We start from the raw sequence: 26,759 nt of genomic DNA, 5'->3' as shown, positions 1-26,759 counted from the left end.
TCTGTCCTTCTGTCTGCTTCTGTCTGCTTCTGTCTGTACTTCTGTCTGTCCTTCTGTCTGCTTCTGTCTGTACTTCTGTCTGTCCTTCTGTCTGCTTCTGTCTGCTTCTGTCTGTACTTCTGTCTGTCCTTCTGTCTGCTTCTGTCTGTCCTTCTGTCTGCTTCTGTCTGTACTTCTGTCTGTCCTTCTGTCTGTACTTCTGTCTGTACTTCTGTCCGTGCTTCTGTCTGCTTCTGTCTGTCCTGTCTGCTTCTGTCCGTCCTTCTGTCTGTCCTTCTGTCTGCTTCTGTCTGTACTTCTGTCTGTCCTTCTGTCTGCTTCTGTCCGTGCTTCTGTCTGCTTCTGTCTGTCCTTCTGTCTGCTTCTGTCTGCTTCTGTCTGTACTTCTGTCTGTCCTTCTGTCTGTGCTTCTGTCTGCTTCTGTCTGTCCTTCTGTCTGTGCTTCTGTCTGCTTCTGTCTGTCCTTCTGTCTGCTTCTGTCCGTGCTTGTCTGTCCTTCTGTCCGTGCTTATGTCTGTACTTCTGTCTGTGCTTCTGTCTGTCCTTCTGTCTGCTTCTGTCCGTCCTTCTGTCTGTACTTCTGTCTGTCCTTCTGTCTGCTTCTGTCTGTCCTTCTGTCTGCTTCTGTCTGTACTTCTGTCTGTCCTTCTGTCTGTACTTCTGTCTGTACTTCTGTCCGTGCTTCTGTCTGCTTCTGTCTGTCCTGTCTGCTTCTGTCCGTCCTTCTGTCTGTCCTTCTGTCTGCTTCTGTCCGTGCTTCTGTCTGCTTCTGTCTGTCCTTCTGTCTGCTTCTGTCTGTACTTCTGTCCGTGCTTCTGTCTGCTTCTGTCCGTGCTTCTGTCTGTACTTCTGTCTGTCCTTCTGTCTGTCCTTCTGTCTGCTTCTGTCTGTCCTTCTGTCTGCTTCTGTCCGTCCTTCTGTCTGTGCTTCTGTCTGTCCTTCTGTCTGCTTCTGTCCGTGCTTCTGTCTGTCCTTCTGTCTGCTTCTGTCTGTCCTTCTGTCTGTACTTCTGTCTGCTTTTGTCCGTGCTTCTGTCTGTCCTTCTGTCTGTGCTTCTGTCTGTCCTTCTGTCTGCTTCTGTCTGTCCTTCTGTCTGCTTCTGTCCGTCCTTCTGTCTGTGCTTCTGTCTGTCCTTCTGTCTGCTTCTGTCTGTCCTTCTGTCTGCTTCTGTCTGTCCTTCTGTCTGTCCTTCTGTCTGCTTTTGTCCGTGCTTCTGTCTGTCCTTCTGTCTGTCCTTCTGTCTGCTTCTGTCTGTCCTTCTATCTGCTTCTGTCTGTCCTTCTGTCTGTCCTTCTGTCTGCTTCTGTCCGTGCTTCTGTCTGCTTCTGTCTGTCCTTCTGTCTGCTTCTGTCCGTCCTTCTGTCTGTGCTTCTGTCTGTGCTTCTGTCTGTCCTTCTGTCTGTGCTTCTGTCTGCTTCTGTCCGTGCTTCTGTCCGTCCTTCTGTCTGTACTTCTGTCTGCTTCTGTCTGTCCTTCTGTCTGCTTCTGTCTGTGCTTCTGTCCGTCCTTCTGTCTGCTTCTGTCCGTGCTTCTGTCTGTCCTTCTGTCTGCTTTTGTCTGTCCTTCTGTCTGTCCTTCTGTCTGCTTTTGTCTGTCCTTCTGTCTGTCCTTCTGTCTGCTTCTGTCCGTGCTTCTGTCCGTGCTTCTGTCTGCTTCTGTCTGTCCTTCTGTCTGCTTCTGTCCGTCCTTCTGTCTGTGCTTCTGTCTGTCCTTCTGTCTGCTTCTGTCCGTCCTTCTGTCTGTACTTCTGTCTGTCCTTCTGTCTGTGCTTCTGTCCGTGCTTCTGTCTGTTTCTGTCTGTCCTTCTGTCTGCTTCTGTCTGCTTCTGTCTGTACTTCTGTCTGTCCTTCTGTCTGCTTCTGTCTGTACTTCTGTCTGTCCTTCTGTCTGCTTCTGTCTGCTTCTGTCTGTACTTCTGTCTGTCCTTCTGTCTGCTTCTGTCTGTACTTCTGTCTGTCCTTCTGTCTGCTTCTGTCTGTACTTCTGTCTGTCCTTCTGTCTGTACTTCTGTCTGTCCTTCTGTCTGCTTCTGTCTGTACTTCTGTCTGTCCTTCTGTCTGCTTCTGTCCGTGCTTCTGTCTGCTTCTGTCTGTCCTTCTGTCTGCTTCTGTCTGTCCTTCTGTCTGCTTCTGTCTGCTTCTGTCTGTACTTCTGTCTGTCCTTCTGTCTGTGCTTCTGTCTGCTTCTGTCTGTCCTTCTGTCTGCTTCTGTCTGTCCTTCTGTCTGTGCTTCTGTCTGCTTCTGTCTGTCCTTCTGTCTGCTTCTGTCCGTGCTTGTCTGTCCTTCTGTCCGTGCTTATGTCTGTACTTCTGTCTGCTTCTGTCTGTACTTCTGTCTGTCCTTCTGTCTGCTTCTGTCCGTCCTTCTGTCTGCTTCTGTCTGTCCTTCTGTCTGTGCTTCTGTCTGCTTCTGTCTGTCCTTCTGTCTGCTTCTGTCCGTGCTTGTCTGTCCTTCTGTCCGTGCTTCTGTCTGTACTTCTGTCTGTGCTTCTGTCTGTCCTTCTGTCTGCTTCTGTCCGTCCTTCTGTCTGTACTTCTGTCTGTCCTTCTGTCTGCTTCTGTCCGTGCTTCTGTCTGCTTCTGTCCGTCCTTCTGTCTGTCCTTCTGTCTGCTTCTGTCCGTGCTTGTCTGTCCTTCTGTCTGCTTCTGTCCGTTACTTCTGTGTGTGCTTCTGTCTGCTTCTGTCTGTCCTGTCTGCTTCTGTCTGTCCTTCTGTCTGTCCTTCTGTCTGCTTCTGTCTGCTTCTGTCTGTCCTTCTGTCTGCTTCTGTCTGTACTTCTGTCTGTCCTTCTGTCTGCTTCTGTCCGTCCTTCTGTCTGTCCTTCTGTCTGCTTCTGTCTGCTTCTGTCTGTACTTCTGTCTGTCCTTCTGTCTGCTTCTGTCCGTGCTTCTGTCCGCTTCTGTCTGTCCTTCTGTCTGCTTCTGTCTGTCCTTCTGTCTGTGCTTCTGTCTGCTTCTGTCTGTCCTTCTGTCTGCTTCTGTCCGTGCTTGTCTGTCCTTCTGTCCGTGCTTCTGTCTGTCCTTCTGTCTGTACTTCTGTCTGCTTCTGTCTGTCCTTCTGTCTGCTTCTGTCTGTACTTCTGTCTGCTTCTGTCTGCTTCTGTCTGTCCTTCTGTCTGCTTCTGTCCGTGCTTCTGTCTGTACTTCTGTCTGTCCTTCTGTCTGCTTCTGTCTGTCCTTCTGTCTGCTTCTGTCTGTACTTCTGTCTGTCCTTCTGTCTGTACTTCTGTCTGCTTCTGTCTGTCCTTCTGTCTGTCCTTCTGTCTGCTTCTGTCCATGCTTCTGTCTGCTTCTGTCTGTCCTTCTGTCTGTCCTTCTGTCCGTGCTTCTGTCTGTCTTTCTGTCTGCTGATACTACATGTTTGTAGTATCAGAGCACATGTCTGCAGTATCAGAGTACATGTTTGTAGTATCAGACTACATGTTTGCAGTACTCTCCTGCAGGTTTTGGAGTACAAGGCGGACCTGAAGCAGTACTGGAAGCGCTCTCATGGTCATGTGATCAGCGGTCTGTCCAGCTGTCCTCTGTTTCATCACGTCTTCAGGACGCTGGACAAAGCGGGACGTCCCCGCAGGTCAGTGACATCATCAACAGGATGACATCATCAACAGGATGACATCATCAACAACATGACATCATCAGGTATTGATGATGTAACATGGATGCTGACACATTTAAATTTAAATGTTTCTTCATAAAATTACAAATATTTTTGGTTTTGTGAAAATGAGATGCTGTGAGACCTCGGTGTGTTTTAGATATGGATAGAAAACTTTATTAATCTAATTTATTTGGTTACCATAGCAGCAGGTACATTCAAGTACAAATACAATCAAATACAAAGACACATGTAGAAACAATAAAGTACTATATACAATAAAATGCTGAAGTAGCTACAAAATAAAATAAAATAAAATACTGAGGTATAAAAGGTAAGAGGAACATAAGTTGTAGTATTTACAGTAATAATAATTTAACTACATTAATAATAATTTAAGATCATTTGTGCGTTGTAAAGTCTGATGGCAGCAGGTTGAATGAGTCTGTTGCTTGTCCAGAGTTTTGTGGAGGGGGTGAGAGACATTGTCCATGATAGCCTGCAGTTCTGCCAGCATCCTGTCCTCCACCACCTCCTCCGGGGTGACGAGCTCAGAGCCAACAACAGACTCTGTCTTCTTGATGAGTTTGTTCAGTCTGTTGGCGTCCTTCACTTTGATGCCTGCACCCCAGGACACCACAGCCAAGAAGATGGTGCTCGCAACAACAGACTGATGGAACATCTGGAGCATCTGGTTGCAGACATTAAGGACCTGAGCCTCCTCAGGAAGTGAAGCCAGCTCAGGCCCTTCTTGTAAACTGCCTCCGTGTTTGTAGACCACTCCAGTTTATTGTCCAGCACCACACCCAGGTCTTTGTTTGAGTCCACAATGTCAACATCTTTCACACCAATGCAGACTGGAGAGGGCGAGGGCTGGTTCCTCCTGAAGTCCACCACCATCTCTTTCGTCTTCACCACGTTCAGCTGCAGGTGGTTCTCCCCACACCACTTAACAAAACTGTCGACCAGGTCCCTGAACTCACCCTCCCTCCCGCCCTCTACACGCCCCACAATGGCCGTGTCATCAGAGAATTCATCAGATGACACGACTCAGTGCGGTACTTAAAGTCTGCAGTGTAGCTGGTGAAGAGGAAGGGAGACAGCACAGTTCCCTGGGGGGCGCTGATGTTGCCGATCGGACGGTCAGACACACGGTTCTGTAATCTCACAAACTGCGGTCTGCCCGTCAGATAATCATCAACCCATGTGACGAGCGGAGAATCCACCCGCATGTTCTTCAGTTTGGCCTTCAGCAGCCTGGGCTGGATGGTGTTGAAGGCGCTGGAGAAGTCGAAGAACATGACAGTGGTGTTGGGTCTATCCAGGGAGGAGTAGGCTTCCTGCAGCAGGTAGATGATCACATCGTCCACCCCAACACGGGGCTGATATGTGAACTGTAGGGGTCCTGTGATGGGCACACTAGGGGTCTGAGGTGAGCGAGAACCAGCCTCTCCATGACCTTCATGATTTACTATCCGTGTTTAAAACGTGTCATCTATAAGAGCAGGTGGATGTGATGGTGCTGATACGGTCTGATTGGTTATTATTGATTATTGATCGTTCATCAGATCGACGGACGCGGCTCCTGAGCCCGCCTCCATCCTGGTCGGTCATGCTGAGACGCTCCTCCCCCTCCTCTCTCTGCTGGGGCTATATAAGGACAAGACTCCGCCCACCGCGAGCAACTACCACACACAGCACGGTAAGAAGCACCGCCTCCGTCCGATGTCCAATCAGGGACGAGAATGAGATGTCGGGTAAGACAGTTTACTTCCTGGTTCTGTGCTGTGCTTGGTGTCTCACAGGAAGAAGTTTCCGGACCAGTCTGATCGTCCCGTACGCCGCCAACCTGCTATTCGTCCTGTACGACTGTCAGCACGGCCCGCGGCTGCAGCTGCTCATCAACGAGTCTCCGGTTCGATTCCCGGGACTGGAGGAGGACGCGCCGCTTTACCGGGATGTCCGGGCCACGTACCGCCACCTGCTGGATGGCTGCGACTTCCACAGAGAGTGTGAGGGACGAGCCGCAGGACGAGGACCCAACACAGAACTGTGAGCAGAACCAGGTCCTCTGACCCACTAAGATCACAGTACCACGTCCTCTGATCCACTAAAATCACAGTACCAGGTCCTCTGACCCAGTGAAAACACAGAACCAGGTCCTCTGACCCACTAAGATCACAGAACCCGGTCCTCTGACCCAGTGAAAACACAGAACCAGGTCCTCTGACCCACTAAGATCACAGAACCCGGTCCTCTGACCCAGTGAAAACACAGAACCAGGTCCTCTGACCCACTAAGGTCACAGAACCCGGTCCTCTGACCCAGTGAAAACACAGAACCAGGTCCTCTGACCCACTAAGGTCACAGAACCCGGTCCTCTGACCCAGTGAAAACACAGAACCTGGTCCTCTGACCCAGTGAAAACACAGAACTAGGTCCTCTGACCCACTAAGGTCACACTAAGGTCTTCTCAGTTTTTTGTGTTTCTAATTTGGATTTTTTCCTGTTTTTGTTTGAACTGAAGCAAATCAGCTGTTTAATGAATGACATCATATCACTGATCCTGCCTGCTGATTGGCTGTTTTACTGACCATGTGACAGGAAACATCACACACACACACACACTCAAAGATTATTATAATGATTTAAACTGACAAACTGTTTTCTTCATTTTGGTGAACTGTCCCTTTAATCTGCTGTAAACCAGGCTCGGTTCAAAAAATGATGTTTTTTATCTGCAGGTTTTTTCTGACGTTGCTTTATTTTCTTAATTTATTCTGTTTTTATCGTCATGTGACTTTCTGATTTATTGCTTTAGTCTTTAATTGATGAGCCTCAGAGCTGCAGTTCCTCTGACGGCCACCAGATGCTGCTGTAATCAAACTGACTGTGAACTCTTTGATAAACACGTTCAGCTCTCAGCAGCTTCACTGAGCTTCTTCATCTGTCTGAGGGAGGATTTTCACAATAAGAGTCCCTTTAAAACACAGTAAACAGCTCTGGTTACTGCAGACTTTTGATTGTGTTCGGTGTCTTCAGGGTTAATTTTATTATTATTTAAATGTAGTTTGGTTCGATGTCTCTGTGCCTAAATCAGTTTAAAGTTTCAGCTTTCACTTGGTGCTTCTTCTTTCTTTGACTTACTGTTTCTGCAGAACAACTTGTGCCGAATGTTTTGAATCGAAAAGCTTTAATAAACATTTTTCAGTTAAAACTGAACAAAATGTTTCCTGTCTGTTTGATTTTATCCCTAAAACTGAACATAAAGTGAAATGTTGTTTAAATATGACGACTGATGAGATGAAGCTGTTTCAACATCAAAAGAAAACAATATGTTGTTTCAAACTGTTTGGTTTTATAACTGAACATTAAATCTGACACACAAACATCTTTTGTTTTGACCACTTTATTACATCATCCAGCAGTTATGACATCATAACTAAACAGCCAATAACTACACTGTAAAAAAACAAACCACTCATGTATTCACTTTTGTTTACTGTCAAAACAAAAAATCCAAAATGATCAATTATCGGCCAAATGAATGAAGAGAAGTGTGTAAATGTGAAAGAGTTGATATGACAGAAAAAAGAATCTCTTTGGGTTTTTAACAAACATTTAATAAAACGATCGATTCATTAATATCAGTTCTTTGAACTCCACATTCAAACATCAGAATCAAAAACAATAATAATAATGAAGTACACTTGATGAAGAAGTCACTGCAGGACGAACGCTGAGCTCCATCTGATGGAGTTTCTGTTTCAAACATTTTTATTTTACAGTGTAAACGTCTCTAAAACATCAAACGCTTCTGTTTCCTCATATTCTTCTATTAATTACCCAGAGACCTGATGCAACCACACGTCTGGTCCATTCTTCAGTTAATCAGCTCAGTAATTTAGCGTCTTTGATTCGGCTGACATCAAGTTTAAATAATAAGAAACCAAATCGTAAAGTTTGAAATTACCAGGAAATTACAAACCCGTAAAAACTCATCGTTTACTGATAATTTCAAAATAAAACTCCTGAAATAAAATCTGTTATGTTGTACGATGTGACAAAATATAAATATATATATATAAACAAACCGAGTACTCATGTACTCATTTGTTCATTTAATGTTTTATTTTTGACTCATCTGAGAGAGTTTCATTATTTATTTTATATATTTTTTTACATATAATTAACGACTTTCACACCTGTCAAAATAATTTTATATAATCATCAGGAGGTTTCAGGTGTGACTGCAGGTGCTGCTGCCCTGGATGGAGGCGTCTCCGTGACAAGTGGCACATGATGAACACGTGTGTGTGTGTGTGTGTGTGTGTGTGTGTGTGTGTGTGTGTGTGTGTGTGTGTGTGTGTGTGTGTGTGTGTGTGTGTGTGTTCGTTCAGTCCAAAGCAGCGTGCAGCGGGGCCATGTGTCCTGCTGATTTAGATTTCTTCATCTTACTGATCGCTTTGTGGAGGTCTGTCTGATTGATCGGACGGATGAAGTCCTCTGATGGACTGAGAGACAGACAGGTGGAGAGAGAGAGAGAGAGAGAGAGACAGGTTCTTGTTATCTTCACTTGACACGGAATTTTAATCAGAAGAAACAAACAGGTGAAGAGACAGACAGACAGGTGAGTGGACAGACAGACAGGTGAAGAGAAGGACAGACAGGTGATTGGACAGACAGACAGATGAAGAGACACACAGGTGATTGGACAGAGAGACAGATGAAGGGACAGACGGGTGATTGGACAGAGAGACAGGTGAAGAAACAGACAGGTACCTGTCGTTCTGAGCGTGGACGAAGTCTCGGACACAGAGCAGGGCGGCGTCACGACACATCTCTCTGAGGTCACTTCCTGAGAAACCCTCTGTTTCCTTGGCAACGTCAAGAAGGTCAACTGACACATCGATCTGCAGAGAGACAGACAGGTGTCAGTGAACTCAACATGTTTGGACCTTGAACACATCATTCACCATGTTGTTGTTGTTATGTGTGAATGTTATCGTGGAGTTGTGCGAATGTCATGGTGGTGTTGTGTGAATGTGGTGGTGTTGTGTGAATGTTATCGTGGTGTTGTGTGAATGTTATCGTGGTGTTGTGTGAATGTTATCGTGGTGTTGTGTGAATGTCGTGGTGTTGTGTGAATGTGGTGTTGTTGTGTGAATGTTATCGTGGTGTTGTGTGAATGTTATCGTGGTGTTGTGTGAATGTTATCGTGGTGTTGTGTGAATGTTATCGTGGTGTTGTGTGAATGTTATCGTGGTGTTGTGTGAATGTCGTGGTGTTGTGTGAATGTGGTGTTGTTGTGTGAATGTCGTGGTGTTGTGTGAATGTTGGTGGGTGAATGTTGGTGTGTGAATGCTGTGGTGTTGTTGTGTGAATGTTGTTGTGTTGTGTGAACGTGGTGTTGTGTGAACGTGGTGTTGTGTGAATGTTATCATGGTGTTGTGTGAATGTTATCGTGGTGGTGTGAGAAGGTTATCGTGGTGGTGTTGTGTGAATGTTATCGTGGTGATGTGTGAATGTTGTTGTGTTGTGTGAATGTCGTGGTGTTGTTGTGTGAATGTGGTGTTGTGTGAATGTTGTGGTTTTGTTGTGTGAATGTCGTTGTGTTGTGTGAATGTGGTGGTGTTGTGTGAATGTTGTGGGTGAATGTTGGTGTGTGAATGCTGTGGTGTTGTTGTGTGAATGTTGTTGTGTTGTGTGAACGTGGTGTTGTGTGAATGTGGTGTTGTGTGAATGTTATCGTGGTGATGTGTGAATGTTGTTGTGTTGTGTGAATGTCGTGGTGTTGTTGTGTGAATGTCGTGGTGTTGTTGTGTGAATGTGGTGGTGTTGTGTGAATGCTGTGGTGTTGTTGTGTGAATGTTGTTGTGTTGTGTGAACGTGGTGTTGTGTGAATGTGGTGGTGGTGTGTGAATGTGGTGGTGGTGTTGGTGTTGTGTGAATGTGGTGGTGTTGGTGTTGTGTGAATGTTGTGGTATTGTTGTGTGAATGTGGTGGTGGTGTGTGAATGTGGTGGTGGTGTGTGAATGTGGTGGTGGTGTGTGTGTTGTGTGAATGTGGTGTTGGTGTTGTGTGAATGTTGTGGTGTTGTTGTGTGAATGTGGTGGTGTTGTTGTGTGAATGTGGTGGTGTTGTTGTGTGAATGTGGTGGTGTTGTGTAAATGTGGTGGTGTTGTGTAAATGTGGTGGTGTTGGTGTTGTGTGAATGTTGTGGTGTTGGTGTTGTGTGAATGTTGTGGTGTTGTGTGAACGTGGTGTTGTTGTGTGAATGTTGTGGTGTTGTGTGAATGTTGTGGTGTGAATGTTGTTATGTGAATGACATCGTGGTGTTGTGTGAATGTTATCGTGGTGTTGTTGTGTGAATGTTATCGTGGTGTTGTTGTGTGAATGTTATCGTGGTGATGTGTGAATGTTGTTGTGTTGTGTGAATGTCGTGTTGTTGTGTGAATGTCGATGTGTTGTTGTGTGAATGTCGTGTTGTGTGAATGTCGTGGTTTTGTTGTGTGAATGTCGTTGTGTTGTGTGAATGTTGGTGTGTGAATGCTGTTGTGTTGTGTGAATGTGGTGGTGTTGTGTGAATGTGGTGGTGTTGTGTGAATGTTGTTGTGTTGTGTGAATGTGGTGGTTTTGTTGTGTGAATGTCGTTGTGTTGTGTGAATGTGGTGGTGTTGTGTGAATGTGGTGGTGTTGTGTGAATGTGGTGGTGTTGTGTGAATGTCGATGTGTTGTTGTGTGAATGTCGTGTTGTGTGAATGTCGTGGTTTTGTTGTGTGAATGTCGTTGTGTTGTGTGAATGTTGGTGTGTGAATGCTGTTGTGTTGTGTGAATGTGGTGGTGTTGTGTGAATGTGGTGGTGTTGTGTGAATGTTGTTGTGTTGTGTGAATGTGGTGGTTTTGTTGTGTGAATGTCGTTGTGTTGTGTGAATGTGGTGGTGTTGTGTGAATGTGGTGGTGTTGTGTGAATGTGGTGGTGTTGTGTGAATGTTGTGGTGTTGTGTGAATGTCGTGGTTTTGTTGTGTGAATGTTGTTGTGTTGTGTGAATGTGGTGGTGTTGTGTGAATGTTGTTGTGTTGTGTGAATGTCGTGGTTTTGTTGTGTGAATGTGGTGGTGTTGTGTGAATGTGGTGGTGTTGTGTGAATGTTGGTGTGTGAATGCTGTTGTGTTGTGTGAATGTTGTGGTGTTGTGTTGAACTCACACTCTCGTTCTCCAGGATCAGGCGGAGGATCTGCTCTCTCTGCCTCAGACTCTGTAAACAACAAACAACAACATGTTTACTTCATACAGCTGCTGACTCACTCATCCGGTCACTGTGTAATACATACTGTGTGTGACGGGGTGTGTGTGAGTATGTGTGTGTGTGTGTGTGTGTGTGTGCGTACAGGCTGGTTGATGTGGAACCTGGTGGGCATCCTCCTCAGGATGGCAGAGTCCAGATCCTGAGGACGGTTAGTGGCTCCCATGATGATCACCTGACAGGTGAGACAGGTAGAGAGAGAGACAGGTGACACCGACAGACAACAGATCAATATATCAGCACTGATCACTTATTGATCATTAGCTCTCCTGTCGTGTGTGTGTGTGTGTACCTGGCAGTGGTGGTCTGTGTCCAGTCCGTCCCACAGACTCATGAACTGAGCCTTCATCATGGCCGTGGCCTCGTGGTCGGAGCTCGAGCGACTCCTCAGGAACGAGTCTGTTAAAGGAGCAGTCACATATTTATACAGGAAGTACAGCTGTTAGCTTAGCATCAAGACTGAGGAAACAGTTAGCTTAGGTTATCATCAAGACTGAGGAAACAGGGAAAGAGATGATTGATGGAGCTGTGATTGACAGGTGCGTGTGTGTGTACTCTACCTATCTCGTCGACAAAGATGATTGACGGCTGCAGTTTGACAGCCAATGAGAAGACGGCAGCAGCCAGTTTCTGAGACTCTCCGTACCATTTGTCCGTCAGCGTGCTCGGCTGCAGGTTGATGAAACGAAACCCCGCCTCCTTCGCTGTCGCCTTGGCGATCAGCGTCTTACCGCAGCCCGGGGGTCCGTACAGCAGCACGCCTGTTACCATGACGACAGGAGGGGAGGAGGGTCAGTGTCTCACATTTTCCCTTATTTACATTCTCTACTTCCTGTTTCTCTCTTTTCCTTCCTTCTTCTTTTCTTTATTCCTCCTTCCTGCCTCACTTCCTCTCTCTTGCTTTAACACAGTCTCTGTTTGTCTGACTTGATGATGTCACTGCATTAAAGATGATTGATCGTGTGACCTCTGACCTTTAGGCGGCTGCAGCAGTCTGGACCCTTGGAACAGGTGTCTCTTCTGAACAGGTAAGATGACCGTCTCCTTCAGCTCTGTGATCACCTCATCCAGACCTGCGATGTCCCTCCACGTGATCTACACACACAGACAGACAGACAGACAGACAGACAGACACACACACACACACACACACACACACACACACAGGTGTATTGTATGTATACATCATATCTGCAGACTGAATGAAGAAGAGGAACCGTCCTCTCATCTTGTTTCAGGTCGGTCATGAGGAGGTAAAGACTCACCTGCATGCTGAGCGGGTCGACCAGGTGAGCTGCGATACTCATCTCATATTCAGACAGCTTCACGTTCTTCACTCCAATCTGACGCATCAACTTCTCTGCCTGAAGACACAAGAACGACTTCAGTTCAACTTCCATTTAGTGTTCTGGAGCTTTGTACCAGGTCACACTCAGCAGACGAGATCAAGAAGCTCAGAAACATGAGAACTTTAAATGGATGTGACGAAGCAGAAACTCCGTCTGTGAGGGACCATCCAGCGCTCTGGCAGCAGTCCAGTGACTGGTTACTGACTGGTTACTGACTGGTTACTGACACGTTGCTGACACGTTGCTGACGCGTTGCTGACACGTTACTGACTGGTTGCTGATGCGTTACTGACTGGTTGCTGGCACGTTGCTGACTGGTTACTGACTGCGGATGCGTTGCTGGCGCCTTGCTGACTGGTTACTGACTGCTGGCGCGTTGCTGACTGGTTACTGACTGCTGGTGCGTTGCTGACTGGTTACTGACTGCTGGTGCATTGCTGGCGCGTTGCTGACTGGTTACTGACTGCTGGCGCGTTGCTGGCGCATTGCTGTACATTACAGCAGTTAAAATGAGCTCAACCTGCAGTGTAATACCCATAATGCAGCTGCAATATTAATCCAAAGATGTCAGATATAAAAGAAGACTGACTGTTGTACTGAGAGAATCCAGGTCACACGACTTCCCTCCGTCTTGGTCTGGTTGTTTCTAATTATTTCAAAGCCAGTTCACCCTGATAACTGATGACATCCATCAAGCACGTGAATGCTACATCGGCGTACCCGTTAGTGAACAGTATGATGTGATGTTCAGCGATACAGTAAATGGTGGAGTGGCTTTTAGCCCGCCGGTAAAACCAACAAAGAAGAGGAGGAGCATTTAAGGCTGAATTCACATTGCATCCAGCGTTGTGGCATAAACGCAGGTTTCCCCATTCATTTTGTTGAGGGTAGTTCATTTTTGGCGGTAAAGTTGAAGCCGACTCAACTTTTGGAAAAAATGCAGCCTGACGTCACGATCCGTTGGCCGATCAGACTATGACTTGACTGTGACAAACTTCCTCTGAAAAGAAGATGGTTGGCCTCATCGTTGAGATCAAGCCTGCAGGAAGACACCAGGGCTTGAAGCCAAACTGTGTAATTACATTGTCACGTGATGCACTCGGCCCAGAAAGTCTTTTTGCCATCAGCTAACATTGTGAATTGTGGTGGAGGTGTTGTGTGAATGTTGTGGTGTTGTGTGAATGTTGTGGTGGTGTTGTGTGAATGTTGTCGTGTTGTTGTGTGAATGTTGTTGTGTTGTTGTGTGAATGTTGTGGTGGTGCTGTGTGAATGTGGTGTTGTTGTGTGAATGTTGTGGTGGTGTTGTGTGAATGTTGGTGTGTGAATGTTGTCGTGTTGTGTGAATGTTGTTGTGTGAATGTTGTTGTGTTGTTGTGTGAATGTGTTGTTGGTCCCGCAGGAAGACACCAGTCCTTGAAGCCAAACTGTGTAATTACACTGTCACGTGATGCACTCGGCCCAGAAAGTCTTTTTGACATCAGCTAACATTGTGAAAAAAACTGTTTTTGAGCCTCACAACCCCGAGATGACTCGTTTTACTGTCAGAATTTGAACCATTCGGTCCAATAAAATTTTGCAAGTCTAGAAGAGCCAACTGATTAAATTATTTTATCCCCATTCAAGTTAGCCGGGTGCTAAAGTGGAAGTTAGCCGGCTTGGTCCCTGGCTGCGGTCACGTTTATTTTTGCCAAGTGGCTGTTAGATCGATCCATAGAGTAAAAATGTACGAGGCTCATCACCGAAATCAACATTAATCTGATCGCAAGCCCAGTTCGAGATCCTTTAAATCGTCCAGCCCTACGTGTTGGGTTACTGACGTGTGACTGACATGTGACTGACATGTTACTGACGTGTGACTGACATGTGACTGACATGTTACTGACGTGTGACTGACATGTTACTGACGTGTGACTGACATGTTACTGACGTGTTAGTGACACTTTACTAACGTGTGACTGACATGTTACTGACATGTGACTGACATGTTACTGACGTGTTACTGACGTGTGACTGACGTGTGACTGACGTGTGACTGACGTGTTACTGACGTGTGACTGACGTGAGACTGACGTGTTAGTGACACTTTATTAACGTGTGACTGACATGTGACTGACGTGTGACTGACGTGTGACTGACGTGTTACTGACGTGTGACTGACGTGAGACTGACATGTTACTGACGTGAGACTGACATGTTACTGACGTGAGACTGACGTGTGACTGACGTGTGACTGACGTGTTAGTGACACTTTACTAACGTGTGACTGACGTGTGACTGACGTGTGACTGACGTGAGACTGACGTGAGACTGACGTGTGACTGACGTGAGACTGACGTGAGACTGACGTGAGACTGACGTGAGACTGACGTGTGACTGACGTGAGACTGACGTGAGACTGACGTGTGACTGACGTGTGACTGACGTGTTACTGACGTGTGACTGACGTGTGACTGACGTGAGACTGACGTGAGACTGACGTGAGACTGAGGTGTTACTGACGTGTTACTGACGTGTGACTGACGTGAGACTGACGTGTGACTGACGTGTGACTGACGTGAGACTGACGTGAGACTGACGTGAGACTGACGTGTGACTGACGTGAGACTGACGTGAGACTGACGTGAGACTGAGGTGTTACTGACGTGTTACTGACGTGTGACTGACATGTGACTGACGTGAGACTGACGTGAGACTGACGTGTGACTGACGTGTGACTGACATGTGACTGACGTGAGACTGTCGCCTTAGTGACACGCTGATGACAGGATGTTAAGTTGCTTTGTCACCTGTTTCTGAGCCTCCACCTTCTGCTTCCTTGTGGGGTCGATGGCGTCCACCATCCACTTGATGGTGAAGTAGGTCACGGCACCAAATATGGTGAGACGGAAGAGCAGACCGATGACCTCGTTCCTGCCCAGAGGACGGGCAATGTTTTCCACTGGAACCTCCCTCAGAACCATTGTCAGGCTGTCAGGTACCAACCACAGGTAAACAGGAAGTACAGGCTGCACACAACAACAACAGTCACTCAGGTAAACAGGAAGTGCAGGCTGAACAGAGTTCTTCTCTTCATAAATATAGAAAAATTATCTTTGTAATTGTTTCAGTCAAAGTGAAGACACATACGATGAATTAACTTGTTGGTCAGTGATCAGTAAAGAGATTGTATTCATATTAAACGATGTATTGAAGGAATCATCAGCAGTTTGAGCCCTGAGGCGACAGTTTAAAGTTTCAGTTTCAATCTGAAATATCTGAAGTCATGATTGCTGAAACATTTCTGATCTGCAGAGAAACTTCTACACGAGGAGAGAAATGAAGACATTTGAAAGTGTTGGACCGTCACTAACTTCTCCTCTCTAACTGCTCCTCATATTAGATCCAGGCCACGTTAAGGAGACGGTGTCCGCTCTCCAGTCGTGTTTTAGACGAGAAGACATTTTAAATTAGCAGACTTTTAAACGCAGTCTGGCTGGGGTGTCCACTTACTGACTGTCTATGACTCACTGGACCGGTCAGTTCAAACTTAACTACTCTTCATTTTCAGCACTGACTCCGGGACACCCTCATGGACCCGTGCAGGTCCTCGAACCACAGTCTGAGACCCTCCGGTGTCCTCATTATAAAAGCGAAAGGACTGTGTGTGCCGGCTAGCTGCTAACTTTAGCACTAGCTTGACCTTCTCGGCTCTCCGGCGTTAACACGGCGGCTCCTCAGCGGACAAACTGACACGTTTCACCGGCGGGAACAGACTGAGAGTCACCGACAGCTCCGGGCAGTCTGAGAGAGGAAACAACCGACACAAAGTCCCCTTTAACCCGCGAGCTGTGAGCCGCGCTTACCTCCGAGAGTCTCGTCAGGAAGCCGCACTTCCTCAGATTCTTCTTCGGTGGTGCCGGAGCAGGTTGTCTTCTTCTATTGTTTCATTTGACAACAAACAGCTTTAAAGACTCACTGCCGCCCCCTGCAGGGCTGCAGTGTAGCGCACGTCACTACAATATAATATATAATGTTTAATGAGCTGATCAATAACTGACTAATGACGGGACAGTTATTCGGAAACACTTCCTGTTCAGTTCAAAATGATCTTTGGATAAAAGTCATGAACATGAACAGAGAAGAAACAAATCAACTCTTTATGATGGAAAACTGTCAATGTTAACTTCATCAGATCAAGAATAAAGGTTTTAAATTTGTATATTTCTGTATTATTTTATATAAAAACTAACACAGCTCTTTAAAATCTTTCCATAAAGTTTCTGTATGTAGGTAAAATAATAAATGTCTCTTCTGGGAATCTTTGAAACAACTTGAAGTAGCTAAAAATAAATGATCCGACATTACAGACGATGTGTTTTTCTTTCATAATAATCCACATTAACTTCTTTTATTTAAACTATTTTATCAATGACACTTGTTGACAGAAAGGGTTCATTAAACTGAAACAGTTTTACACATTTTAACCAAGTTAAAGAATGATAAAGATTGTCTCAATACGACATTTTTCATTTTACAATATATACAATATATATTAAATACCTGTGTAGTACGTTTGTATTTGATGTTTATGTTCCTGGATTATTGCTTTACTTGTTTGTTTTTATTGATCAGCTCCACAATAAAACTTACTCCTCTGTAATAAACCTGATGAGTTGTCTATTCATCCGGCAGGTGGCGCTGTAACACCGCTAATACCCCTCTGAACTGACGATTACGTTTCTAGTTTCACACACAGTCTTCATCTTCATCTTCATCATCATCATCATCATCATCATCATCATCATCATCATCACAGTGTGTCTTTATATTCAGTATTCGCGTTACATAACATCATAAATAAAAAGTCTCCGTCAGTTAAACACATCAAATCATAAATCATATAAATCATATAAATCATATAAATCATATAAATCATATAAATCCCGTCCCCTGACTGATCGCAGAGCTGTGTGCGTGAACGCGGACGGTTCATTATGTAATGTGACCCTCTGATGTTATTTTGCGGGTTTTGTGAAGGAGGTTTTGAATGGGAGGATAAAACTAACAGAACCTGGCAACCCTGTGTGCTAACAGGATGCGTTTGCCTCACAGGGTCCAGCTAGCAGCTAACATGTAGCATCGTAAAGTCACACGGAGTGACGTAACATCGGGAAATGACCGCTTTGACAAAATAAAAGCACAGTTCTAAGCCTTCATTTACACAGTTTATCACAGCATTACAGCGGGTTTATTTTGAAGGAGCTGACCGGATGTGTGCGGGGCTCCGGTCTCTACCTTCACTCTCGCAGCGGAGCCTCGTCTCGGTTCCTCCGCTCAAAGGCGCCTCGGAGAGATTTTCTCTCCGCCGATCAGCGTCCAGTCACGGCGGCTCTGTGGCACAACGAGGCCGGCAAGAGTCCAGCTGGATCCGTCCGACGTCCGGAGGGCTGGAGCTTCAGCGAACATAAACCCGCGGATGGTTTTGTCTCTAGGCGGGGGACCTGGAAACCCGGGCCCGCAGTGGGAGCAGGGAGGAGGTCCCGACGCCCCCTTGTTCTGACCCAGAAAACAGCACCGACGGCCGGGCTGCCTGTCAACTAGAAGGCCCGTTAGCTGCTGTCCACGGCGGAGCTCGCAGGGTGGCACCAGAGGAGGACGGGTAACGGGGTCGTGTCTGGACCTGCATTAGTTCTTATTATCCATCAGGATTTATCTTAATAAACGTTTAAACAGCGACCTTCTGGAGATCGGGGGGCTGCTGGCTAGCTAGCTAGCTAGCTCCGGGCTAGCTGTCCCAGTTAGCTTCTCTCCCTGGCAACTAGACAGCGGAGGTTCCGGAGCGGGGTGAGGACGGAGGATACAGGCGGCTCCTCATCATTCTCGGACCTCAGCAGACACATCGATCATGGCTGCCTTAATCAAGGAAATCGTCAGCAGGAATAAAAGGAGATACCAGGAGGACGGGTTCGACCTGGACCTGACCTGTATCCTTTCACTGTCCTGCTGTTTTGCTCTTATTTCCACTGGCTGTGGTTAGCCTGGATCGCTAGCGCTAGCTTGTTCGGTCTCAAACGTTCTGCAGAACTACATAAAAAAATGTTATGATTTAATGATTCTGTGTGGACAAACAGACTGCTCACATAAAACAGCAGTGTGAGACATGTAGAGATAATCTTCATATCGCTGGGCATGCATTAGTTAAACAACCAAACTGCAGTATTATAATCACAACATTTAGAAACAGCTCATAGACTGAGACTGAATCAAAGACAGCAACGTCCATAGAAGCTATCGGCGAGAACAAATCCTTAAAATACGTTAAATGTCATAAGTGCTCTTCTTTACAGGCTGGTGTTTGTCTAATTCCATCTGTTTCTACCAGTAAGTAAAATGTTCTCACTTTTATTTGCGTCTTTGTTGGCATATTTGCCAGTTTGCTTTAAATCGGCAGTTTTTTCAACGGAGTCCGTAGTGCGGTTTATCGCCTACAGGAGAATGTGACTGAATGTGGCTAGCTAGCGATAGCAGGCGTTTATCTCGTATTGTACACGGTGTACAGCGAGTACTGGATCCTTTCTCTACAGAGCACCTGGTAACGTCGCATACGACTCGGCACAGAAACATATTGGTCAGCTGTGTGAGCTGCTTTATGTGTTTTTCTTCGGAGCAGCACTGAAGGTAGCAGGTGCTAACAGGCTAAGCTAACAGAGGTGTCAGTGGCGTTGCATCAGCAGCAGACTGAGACACACCTGAAAGCTGCACACCTGCACAGGACAGTTGCAGCTCAGCTCCGAGTTAATAACAAAATACAACACACACACAAACATCATATTCATTAAGTATCATCCAGTTTATTTCTCCACAGTTTAAACCTGATTTAAACTTCTCTGTTCGTTTGTGTGTCGTCACAGAATAAATCATGACGTCATCCTGCTGATTTCAGAGAGAAAGTCTACAGATATCAGATATATTCTGTAAAATTCTGTTTCTGCAACATGAAAACATGTTCACACGTTGAATCCAAACAAAGATGGCTGACAGGCAGTTTGAGTTACTGGGAGGAAACCAGCAGCTTCTTCACAGCACCAGTAAGTCTGACACCATGTGAGCTGGACTCAGTTCAGTGGTCCATATGAGACGACATCATCTTTAAACTGAACCAGGTGACACACAGTCAAATAAATAATAACACATAAATACCTGAGCAGCTCAGAGCAGAGAAGTTTAAGCTGACTAACAAACAGGAAACACGACCAACACCTTTTATAAAAGACTAAACACATTTCAAAATAAAGGTCCATCTTAAAGTGAAACTCGCGCCAAAATGCAACCTAGGCTTTTTTTGTGAATGTGTTTGAGTCAAACCTTAGTGTAAAAGCATATTTACGACGAAAAAGCCACTTTTAAGATTTACTGTATTTTCGTTTTCGGGTCAAAATCATTTTCAATGGCGTGCTAGGGGCAGCTGTACGGTAGCATCCAAATCCCTATTTTTAAAACACTAAGAAGACTCGACACAACATGAAACTTTGCTCGTAGCGTCACCAGGGTCTCTACACATGAACACGAGCATTGAGAACATTGTTTGTGTACACAGAGTTTACTAAAAAGAAGGTTTTGTGAACAACTCACGTTAGCAGTAGCTTGCTCTGCTCGCTGCCATCCTGCCAGTCGAGATGCGTCGATCCCTGAGTGCGGCGTAACATGGAGCTTTCTCCTCCATGTTACGCCGCACCCGGGGATCGACGCATCTCGACTGGCAGGACAGCTACTGCTAGCGTGAGTTCTCAGTGCTCGTGTTCATGTGTAGAGACCCTGGTGATGCTACGAGCACAGTTTCATGTAGCACAGTCTCATGTTCTTAGTGTTTTAAAAATAGCTATTTTGATGCTACCGTACAGCTGCCCCAAGCACGCCGTTAAAAATGATTTTGACCCGAAAACGAAAGTACGGTGAATCTTAAAAGTGGCTTTTTCGCCTTAATTATGCTTTTACACGAAGGTTTGACTCAAACACATTCACAAAAAAAGCCTAGGTTGCATTTTGGCGAGAGTTTCACTGTAAAGAGGATGAGACGGATCAATGTCTCACTTCACAGAGATGATCAGATCACTAAAAACTTCATCGATCCACATTGTTACAGCCCCGTCACTTATTGATCACATGTTTCTTTATATTATCTGTTAATATTAGAAGACTTGAGACATCTACAGACAGACAGACAGGTGATCAGACGGTCCTGTTGTTTTTGTCGCAGTGAAGCTTCAGGAAGTTGAAGATAAACGTGGAACAAACGAACGAGTCTTCTGGAACCAGAACTGAGCTGATAGAAGTTCTTATCATCAGAGGGTTAAAACACGTCTCCTCAGTGTTCAGTGTTGGTTTCTTCTTCAGCTGCTCCTCTGAGCTGTATCAGCTCAGTGCTGCCCTCCTGTGGCCACAGGCAGCACACAGCTGCCAGCAGGTGGCGCTAATGGAACAGAGCTCGCGGTTACGTCAACAGTCTGTAGACAGAGCCAGGCTAGCTCTTCCCCCTGTTCTCTGTCTGAATGCTAAGCTAACCAGCTCTCTACAGGGCCCGGTGAGAGGCATTGTGGGAAATGTAGGAAAGGAACTAAAATGAACTAAATGTCAGAATGCAGTTTGAGTCTCTTCACATCAGCTGGTTGACACATGAAGTGAACGTCTCTGTGACAGCAGGACAGATGGCAGTTATGACATCACATGACCACCAGAGGGCAGTAAAATGTAAACGTTTGTTTGTTCAGTTTGTTGTTTATTGATCCTGAACTTGTGATCAGATATTTATCCAAACATCATAGCGATGGGTTTCCCCGCAGAGCGTCTGGAGGGCGTCTACAGAAACAACATCGATGATGTCGTACGGTAAGACCACGCCTCCTCCTCTGTCTGTCAACACAACAAAATAAATAAATAAATAAATAAACTGTCTGTCAACACGCCCCCCACCAGTTTAGATCATCATCATCATCATCATCATCACTGTCAGGAAGTTTAATTCCATTTTCCACTGAAGTTTGTTTTAAACTCAAACTACCAGAACTACTTCATGATTCACTGATGATGTCATCAATCATGTGACTTCCATCATCAGTGTGTGGAGTGATGATGACGAGGCTGTAACCTTCCTCACATCAACACAGTAACGTTTTTGACCTTTGACCTCAGAGTCATCTTGTTGTGTCCTCTTCTTCTTCTGTGGTGTAATGGCACCGACTGGAGGATTAACTCCACCTGCTGTTTGTCTCCATCAACCAATCAGCTCACAGCATCACAACAAACACTCCGTCAGGTTTACTGTGATGGAGCTGTCTGTTTCATGATGCGTTCACAGACTGTGGGACACCTGAGATCTGTGTTATAACTTAAAATAAAGAGATGAGCTGTTTCAAACTGAACCTGTCTGTCTGATCACCTGTCTGTCTGTGTTTCAGGTTTTTAGACTCAAAGCACAAGAATCACTATAAGATCTACAACCTGTGAGTACTGACTCCGATCATTTATCTTAATGTTCACATGAAGTCACCTGTTGATCTGTTGATAACATCCACCTGTCTGTCTGTGTGTCTGTGTGTCTGTGTGTCTGTCCACAGGTGTGCAGAGCGACATTATGACACAGCAAAGTTCAGCTGTCGAGGTGAGACTCACTCTGTGGTTCTGGGTTTGTGATGACGTGGTCTTTGTGGTTCTGTGGTTCTGGTCTGGTTTCTGATGACGTGGTCTCTGTGGTTCTGTGGTTCTGGTCTGGTTTCTGATAACGTGGTCTCTGTGGTTCTGTCAGTGGCTCAGTATCCGTTCGAGGACCACAACCCGCCACAGCTGGAGCTGATCAAGCCGTTCTGTGAGGACCTGGATCAGTGGCTGAGCGAGGACGAGCAGCACGTTGCCGCCATCCACTGCAAGGCGGGAAAAGGCCGGACAGGCGTGATGATCTGCGCCTATCTGCTGCACCGGGGCAAGTTTCAGGAGGCGCAGGAGGCGCTGGACTTCTACGGAGAGGTCCGGACGCGCGACAAGAAGGTACCTGTGCCACACCTGTCTTTACTGCAGTAAACATCAGTACATGTACCGCAGTAAACATCAGTACATGTACCGCAGTAAACATCAGTACATGTACCGCAGTAAACATCAGTACATGTACCGCAGTAAACATCAGTACATGTACCGCAGTAAACATCAGTACATGTACCGCAGTAAACAGTAGTACATGTACTGCAGTACATATTCTAAATGTCTGACAGTTGCCTGTGAGAAGAGAAGGAGAACGTGTCCAGTAGAAATCTGTAACATGAATTATTAAACACAATAATGATATATTAACACACCTGTGATGTTTTTTATGACACGTGGATAAACTGATGACTTCATAACAGAATGTGAGTCAAACTGTATCACACGTCTCCTAAAACACCTAAAACAAGAAAAGCTGGTTAAAATGATGCACTGTTTCCTGAATGATTTATGTTAATGTGTGTGTGTGTGTGTGTGTGTGTGTGTGTGTGTGTGTGTGTGTGTGTGTGCACTTGCAGGGTGTGACCATCCCCAGTCAGCGGCGTTATGTCATCTACTACAGCTTCCTGCTAAGGAACCAGCTGCTGTACAAACCTGTCGCTCTGCTCTTCCACAAGATGCTGTTTGAAACCATCCCCATGTTCACTGGAGGAACCTGCAGTAAGACCACCTGTCTGACTGTCTGTCTGTCTGACCACCTGTCTGTCTGACCACCTGTCTGACTGTCTGTCTGTCTGTCCGCCTGTCTGACTGTCTGACCACCTGTCTGTCTGACCACCTGTCTGACCGTCTGTCTGACTGTCCACCTGTCTGTCTGTCTGTCCGCCTGTCTGTCTGACCACCTGTCTGACCGTCTGTCTGTCTGACCACCTGTCTGACCGTCTGTCTGACTGTCCACCTGTCTGACTGTCTGACCACCTGTCAATGTAATAAGAAGTGTAACTGAACTATTCAGTATTATGGTGGTTTAGAATCTTGTGATATATGCAGCGTAATAAGCAGCGTAATATGCAGTATAATATGCAGTATAATAATAAGTGTAATAAGCAGCGTAATAAGCAGCGTAATATGCAGTATAATATGCAGTATAATATGCAGTATAATAATAAGTGTAATATGCAGCGTAATAAGCAGCGTAATAAGCAGCGTAATATGCAGTATAATATGCAGTATAATAATAAGTGTAATAAGCAGCGTAATAAGCAGCGTAATAAGCAGCGTAATATGCAGTATAATATGCAGTATAATAATAAGTGTAATATGCAGCGTAATATGCAGTATAATATGCAGTATAATAATAAGTGTAATAAGCAGCGTAATAAGCAGCGTAATAAGCAGCGTAATAAGCAGCGTAATATGCAGTATAATATGCAGTATAATAATAAGTGTAATATGCAGCGTAATATGCAGTATAATATGCAGTATAATAATAAGTGTAATAAGCAGCGTAATAAGCAGCGTAATAAGCAGCGTAATAAGCAGCGTAATATGCAGTATAATATGCAGTATAATAATAAGTGTAATATGCAGCGTATTAAGCAGCGTATTAAGCAGCGTAATAAGCAGCGTAATAAGCAGTAACGTGTCGCTGTGTGTTTCAGACCCTCAGTTCGTGGTGTACCAGCTGAAGGTGAAAATCCACACATCTAACCCGACTCACACCAGGAGAGAAGACAAACTGATGCTGTTTGAGTTCCCACAGCCACTTCCTGTGTGTGGAGACATCAAGGTGGAGTTCTTCCACAAGCAGAACAAGATGATGAAGAAGGTGAGGAGGAGGAGCTATATTTATTAAATTTATCTACAGTAAATCGGTGAGGGCTGTCAGGATATCAGATGTTCACTAGACGATTATCGTGGCCAGAAGAAGTCATGATAACGATATTATCATGATATCGAGCGTGTTGTCTGTTTATGTCAGATGAATATCGATAGTTATACGAGTGCAGGAGGTGGACACGGTCTGTGTGACCAGAACTGCTTTATCACAGCAGCAGTAAATCAGTGAGCCTCACAGCTAACAGCTAACAGCTAACTCCTCAGTGCCCAGCCATATCATATCATATCTTAACGAGTGTATGTTTGCGGCTGTGTGTGCATGCCTAAGTGAGTGAGTAGGTGCGTGTACTTGTGCGTATGTGTGTGCTTGCGTATGTGTGTGCTTGCGTGTGTGTGTGTGTGTGTGTGTGTGTGTGTGTGTGTGTGTGTGTGGGTGGGGTCGGGTCTTTTAACTTGTAAAGCACTTTGTGTTGCATTTTATATGTATGAAAGGTGCTATATAAAAAATAAATTTTAACAGCAGCCAGCTAACAGTAGTGTGTTGAACGTACGGCAGCCTGTGCAGGTAGACCGGTGGTTCAGCTCAGGAACAGACAGTGTGACAGGAAGTAGTCGTGACATTAGACTGTGTCGTTCCTTCTAGGAAAAGATGTTCCACTTCTGGGTGAACACGTTCTTCATCCCGGGTCCGGAGGAGAACCTGGACAGGCTGGAGAACGGCAGTGCCGGGTCGCTGCGGGAACCGTCTGACAGAACGCAGCAGAACCTGGGGACGATGACGGGAGGAGACAGCAACGACAGAGACTTCCTGGTTCTCACGCTGACCAAGAACGACCTGGACAAGGCCAACAAGGACAAGGCCAACAGAAACTTCTCCCCAAACTTCAAGGTAACGCCGCCTTGTTAGCCTGGTTCATACAGAGAGAAGGAAGAAGCAGAACAGAACTTCACTCAGTGGTTTTTATTCATGGTCCGTTCACTGAACAGCAGCACAGACCACACGTCTGTTATAGTTTCTGTACGGCGAGCTGCTCAGTGAGTGAACTATAACTGATCACCTGTCAGAGTGAAAACATGACGAGTGTCATCGTGTGGAGACGCTGCAGTCAGACAAACACGGAGAGAAGCAGGTGATTCCTCTTGTGATCAGATGTGATCAATGAGGATTTAATCAATACAGTGGAGGGAACACGAGCAGGCAGTTTTGAATTGATGGAATGATTTTACAGTCAGATGCCATGTTAGAAACGTCTGCTGTGAGGAGATCCAGAGCAGTCAGAGGTCAAGCTCCGCTAACAGGCTCAGCTATGAAAGCTAAGCTAAACAAGCTTTTATTTCTGTAGGCATCAGGAGTGACTTCACCCACTGGTGCACATCTGAATCCAACACTTGTTTCTGTCGTCCTCAGGTGAAGCTGTACTTCACTAAGACGGTAGAAGAAGGAGCTAACTGTGACGCCAGCAGCACGTCGGCCTCGGTGACGCCGGACGTCAGCGACAACGAACCGGATCACTACCGCTACTCTGACACAACAGACTCGGACCCAGAGAACGAGCCGTTTGAAGATGACCATCACAATCAGATCACGAAAGTCTGACACACACGCACACACACACACACACAGTATGTATGTACACATACTCATGAACCCCAGATAAAGACTAGCGTGTTAGCTCACGGGGAATATAAGCGACGGACCAGAGCTGACCTGCAAGACTCTAACACTGAGCCCAGGTCAGTTTGTAAGCCCCGCCCCTCCAGTCTTCAGCTGGACAATCACATAACATGGCAGTCGGAGGTGAGGAGGGTGGGGCTAAACCTGTGGGCGGGGCCTGGGCAGCGAATGGACAATAAGACGGATGAATGGACAGACGGGAGATTTTTAAGAATAAAACTTGAATATAAACAAAGTGAAAGACAAGTAGACTTCTTTAGTGACTACACCACCATGTTTGTTGGATAAATACCCACAATCCCCCTGTGTCCTTCTTCATGACCAGTTCTAGAGACTTCATGCAGACCGACCTTGATTTTCCATCTCTTCCCTCTTCAGTGTTCAGTTAGTGAAGCTGACTCTTCTCTCTGTGAGCTCAGGTCCAAACTCAAACTGTTTCAAACTGGTCTGACTGGTGAGCTGACGAACATCTGAATCTTAAATAAATTAAATCTGGACCATCTGATTGGTTCACGTTATAAATCTGTCACAGCTTCCTTCTCGTCAACTTCAACACAAACTGAATTTGGACCTTTGAAGGTCTTCAGAAATCCCCAGACCGGACTGGATCGCACTCAGCCGGTTTGCACCGGTTTGAACTGGTTTGGACCAGTTGGTGTAAACCAGCCAGTATTAGTCAGTCAGGAGTGGTCCGACTCTTCTGACCCTGATGAAACTTCTGGACCCTCCAAACCTACTTTAAAAACCTTCGTCCTAGTCGAGTTAAGTTTGGACCGAGCTGGACCGGTTTGAGCTGGTCTGTACCGGATGACAAGCCGGTTTGAGCTGGTCTAACACAGACAGAAGTGTGGGCCTGTGGTTTGAATGTGATGATGGAGAAGAGAGAGGTTCTGTTGAAACCCGGCTGCAGCTTCTGTCAGTTTCCTTCACTCGGCTCAGTGACAGAATTTATATCCAACATGAAGCTCAACAACAAACGAGCTGCAGTCTCATCGTCTCTTCTGTCGCCCAACACCACCTGAGGCGACGACTGCCGAGCGCT

General features: G+C 45.8%; 3 protein-coding genes across 5 annotated transcripts in view; 2 read left to right on the top strand and 1 right to left on the bottom strand.

Annotated features, from left to right (window-relative positions):
- minpp1b (multiple inositol-polyphosphate phosphatase 1b) overlaps positions 1-6,824 on the top strand; it is a 14,284-nt gene extending 7,460 nt beyond the window's left edge. Inside the window, exons 5-7 of the mRNA XM_073489457.1 lie at positions 3,443-3,573; positions 5,166-5,299; positions 5,403-6,824. Coding sequence (XP_073345558.1) covers positions 3,443-3,573; positions 5,166-5,299; positions 5,403-5,653 — 516 coding nt within the window. The 3' untranslated portion in view covers positions 5,654-6,824. The remainder of the gene's footprint in view (positions 1-3,442; positions 3,574-5,165; positions 5,300-5,402) is intronic.
- Positions 6,825-7,746: 922 nt separating this feature from the next.
- atad1b (ATPase family AAA domain containing 1b) lies at positions 7,747-16,158 on the bottom strand. Of its 3 annotated transcripts, XM_073489258.1 has the most exons (11): positions 16,095-16,158; positions 15,039-15,257; positions 12,169-12,267; positions 11,878-11,998; positions 11,464-11,664; positions 11,196-11,302; positions 10,989-11,078; positions 10,805-10,855; positions 8,380-8,510; positions 7,990-8,111; positions 7,864-7,953 (listed from the first exon to the last, which is right to left on the bottom strand). In XM_073489258.1, the coding sequence occupies exons 2-10, from the start codon at positions 15,210-15,212 to the stop codon at positions 7,994-7,996; spliced, it is 1,092 nt and encodes a 363-aa protein (XP_073345359.1). In that variant the 5' UTR covers positions 15,213-15,257; positions 16,095-16,158; the 3' UTR covers positions 7,864-7,953; positions 7,990-7,993. The 3 variants fall into 3 exon arrangements, with proteins under 3 accessions (XP_073345358.1, XP_073345360.1, XP_073345359.1); XM_073489257.1 differs by having other exon boundaries at positions 7,747-8,111; XM_073489259.1 differs by lacking the exon at positions 16,095-16,158 and adding an exon at positions 15,932-15,949 and having other exon boundaries at positions 7,747-8,111.
- Positions 16,159-17,549: 1,391 nt separating this feature from the next.
- On the top strand, positions 17,550-26,239 carry ptenb (phosphatase and tensin homolog B). Its single transcript, XM_073489256.1, has 9 exons — positions 17,550-18,215; positions 21,033-21,117; positions 21,687-21,731; positions 21,846-21,889; positions 22,034-22,272; positions 22,782-22,923; positions 23,865-24,031; positions 24,686-24,931; positions 25,451-26,239. Exons 1-9 carry the CDS (start codon positions 18,137-18,139, stop codon positions 25,637-25,639), a joined length of 1,236 nt encoding a protein of 411 aa, XP_073345357.1. The 5' UTR covers positions 17,550-18,136; the 3' UTR covers positions 25,640-26,239.
- The last annotated feature ends 520 nt before the right edge of the window (positions 26,240-26,759 follow it).

This window comes from Pagrus major, chromosome 20, assembly GCF_040436345.1.
Source record: "Pagrus major chromosome 20, Pma_NU_1.0".
Classification (NCBI taxonomy): domain Eukaryota; kingdom Metazoa; phylum Chordata; class Actinopteri; order Spariformes; family Sparidae; genus Pagrus; species Pagrus major.
Note: the sequence above shows the minus strand (reverse complement) of the source record. Positions and strands in the feature narration are given on the sequence as shown.

Excerpts from the sequence above, each read along its gene's own strand:
- atad1b (XM_073489257.1), bottom strand. The coding sequence starts at position 15,212 with ATGGTTCTGAGGGAGGTTCCAGTGGAAAACATTGCCCGTCCTCTGGGC. Across the intron at positions 12,268-15,038 it reads AGGTGGAGGCTCAGAAACAG|GCAGAGAAGTTGATGCGTCA; the intron begins GTGACAAAGCAA and ends TTGTGTCTTCAG. Across the intron at positions 11,303-11,463 it reads CATCTTTGTCGACGAGATAG|ACTCGTTCCTGAGGAGTCGC; the intron begins GTAGAGTACACA and ends CTCCTTTAACAG.
- ptenb (XM_073489256.1), top strand. The coding sequence starts at position 18,137 with ATGGCTGCCTTAATCAAGGAAATCGTCAGCAGGAATAAAAGGAGATAC. Across the intron at positions 22,273-22,781 it reads TCCGGACGCGCGACAAGAAG|GGTGTGACCATCCCCAGTCA; the intron begins GTACCTGTGCCA and ends GTGCACTTGCAG. Across the intron at positions 22,924-23,864 it reads GTTCACTGGAGGAACCTGCA|ACCCTCAGTTCGTGGTGTAC; the intron begins GTAAGACCACCT and ends TGTGTGTTTCAG.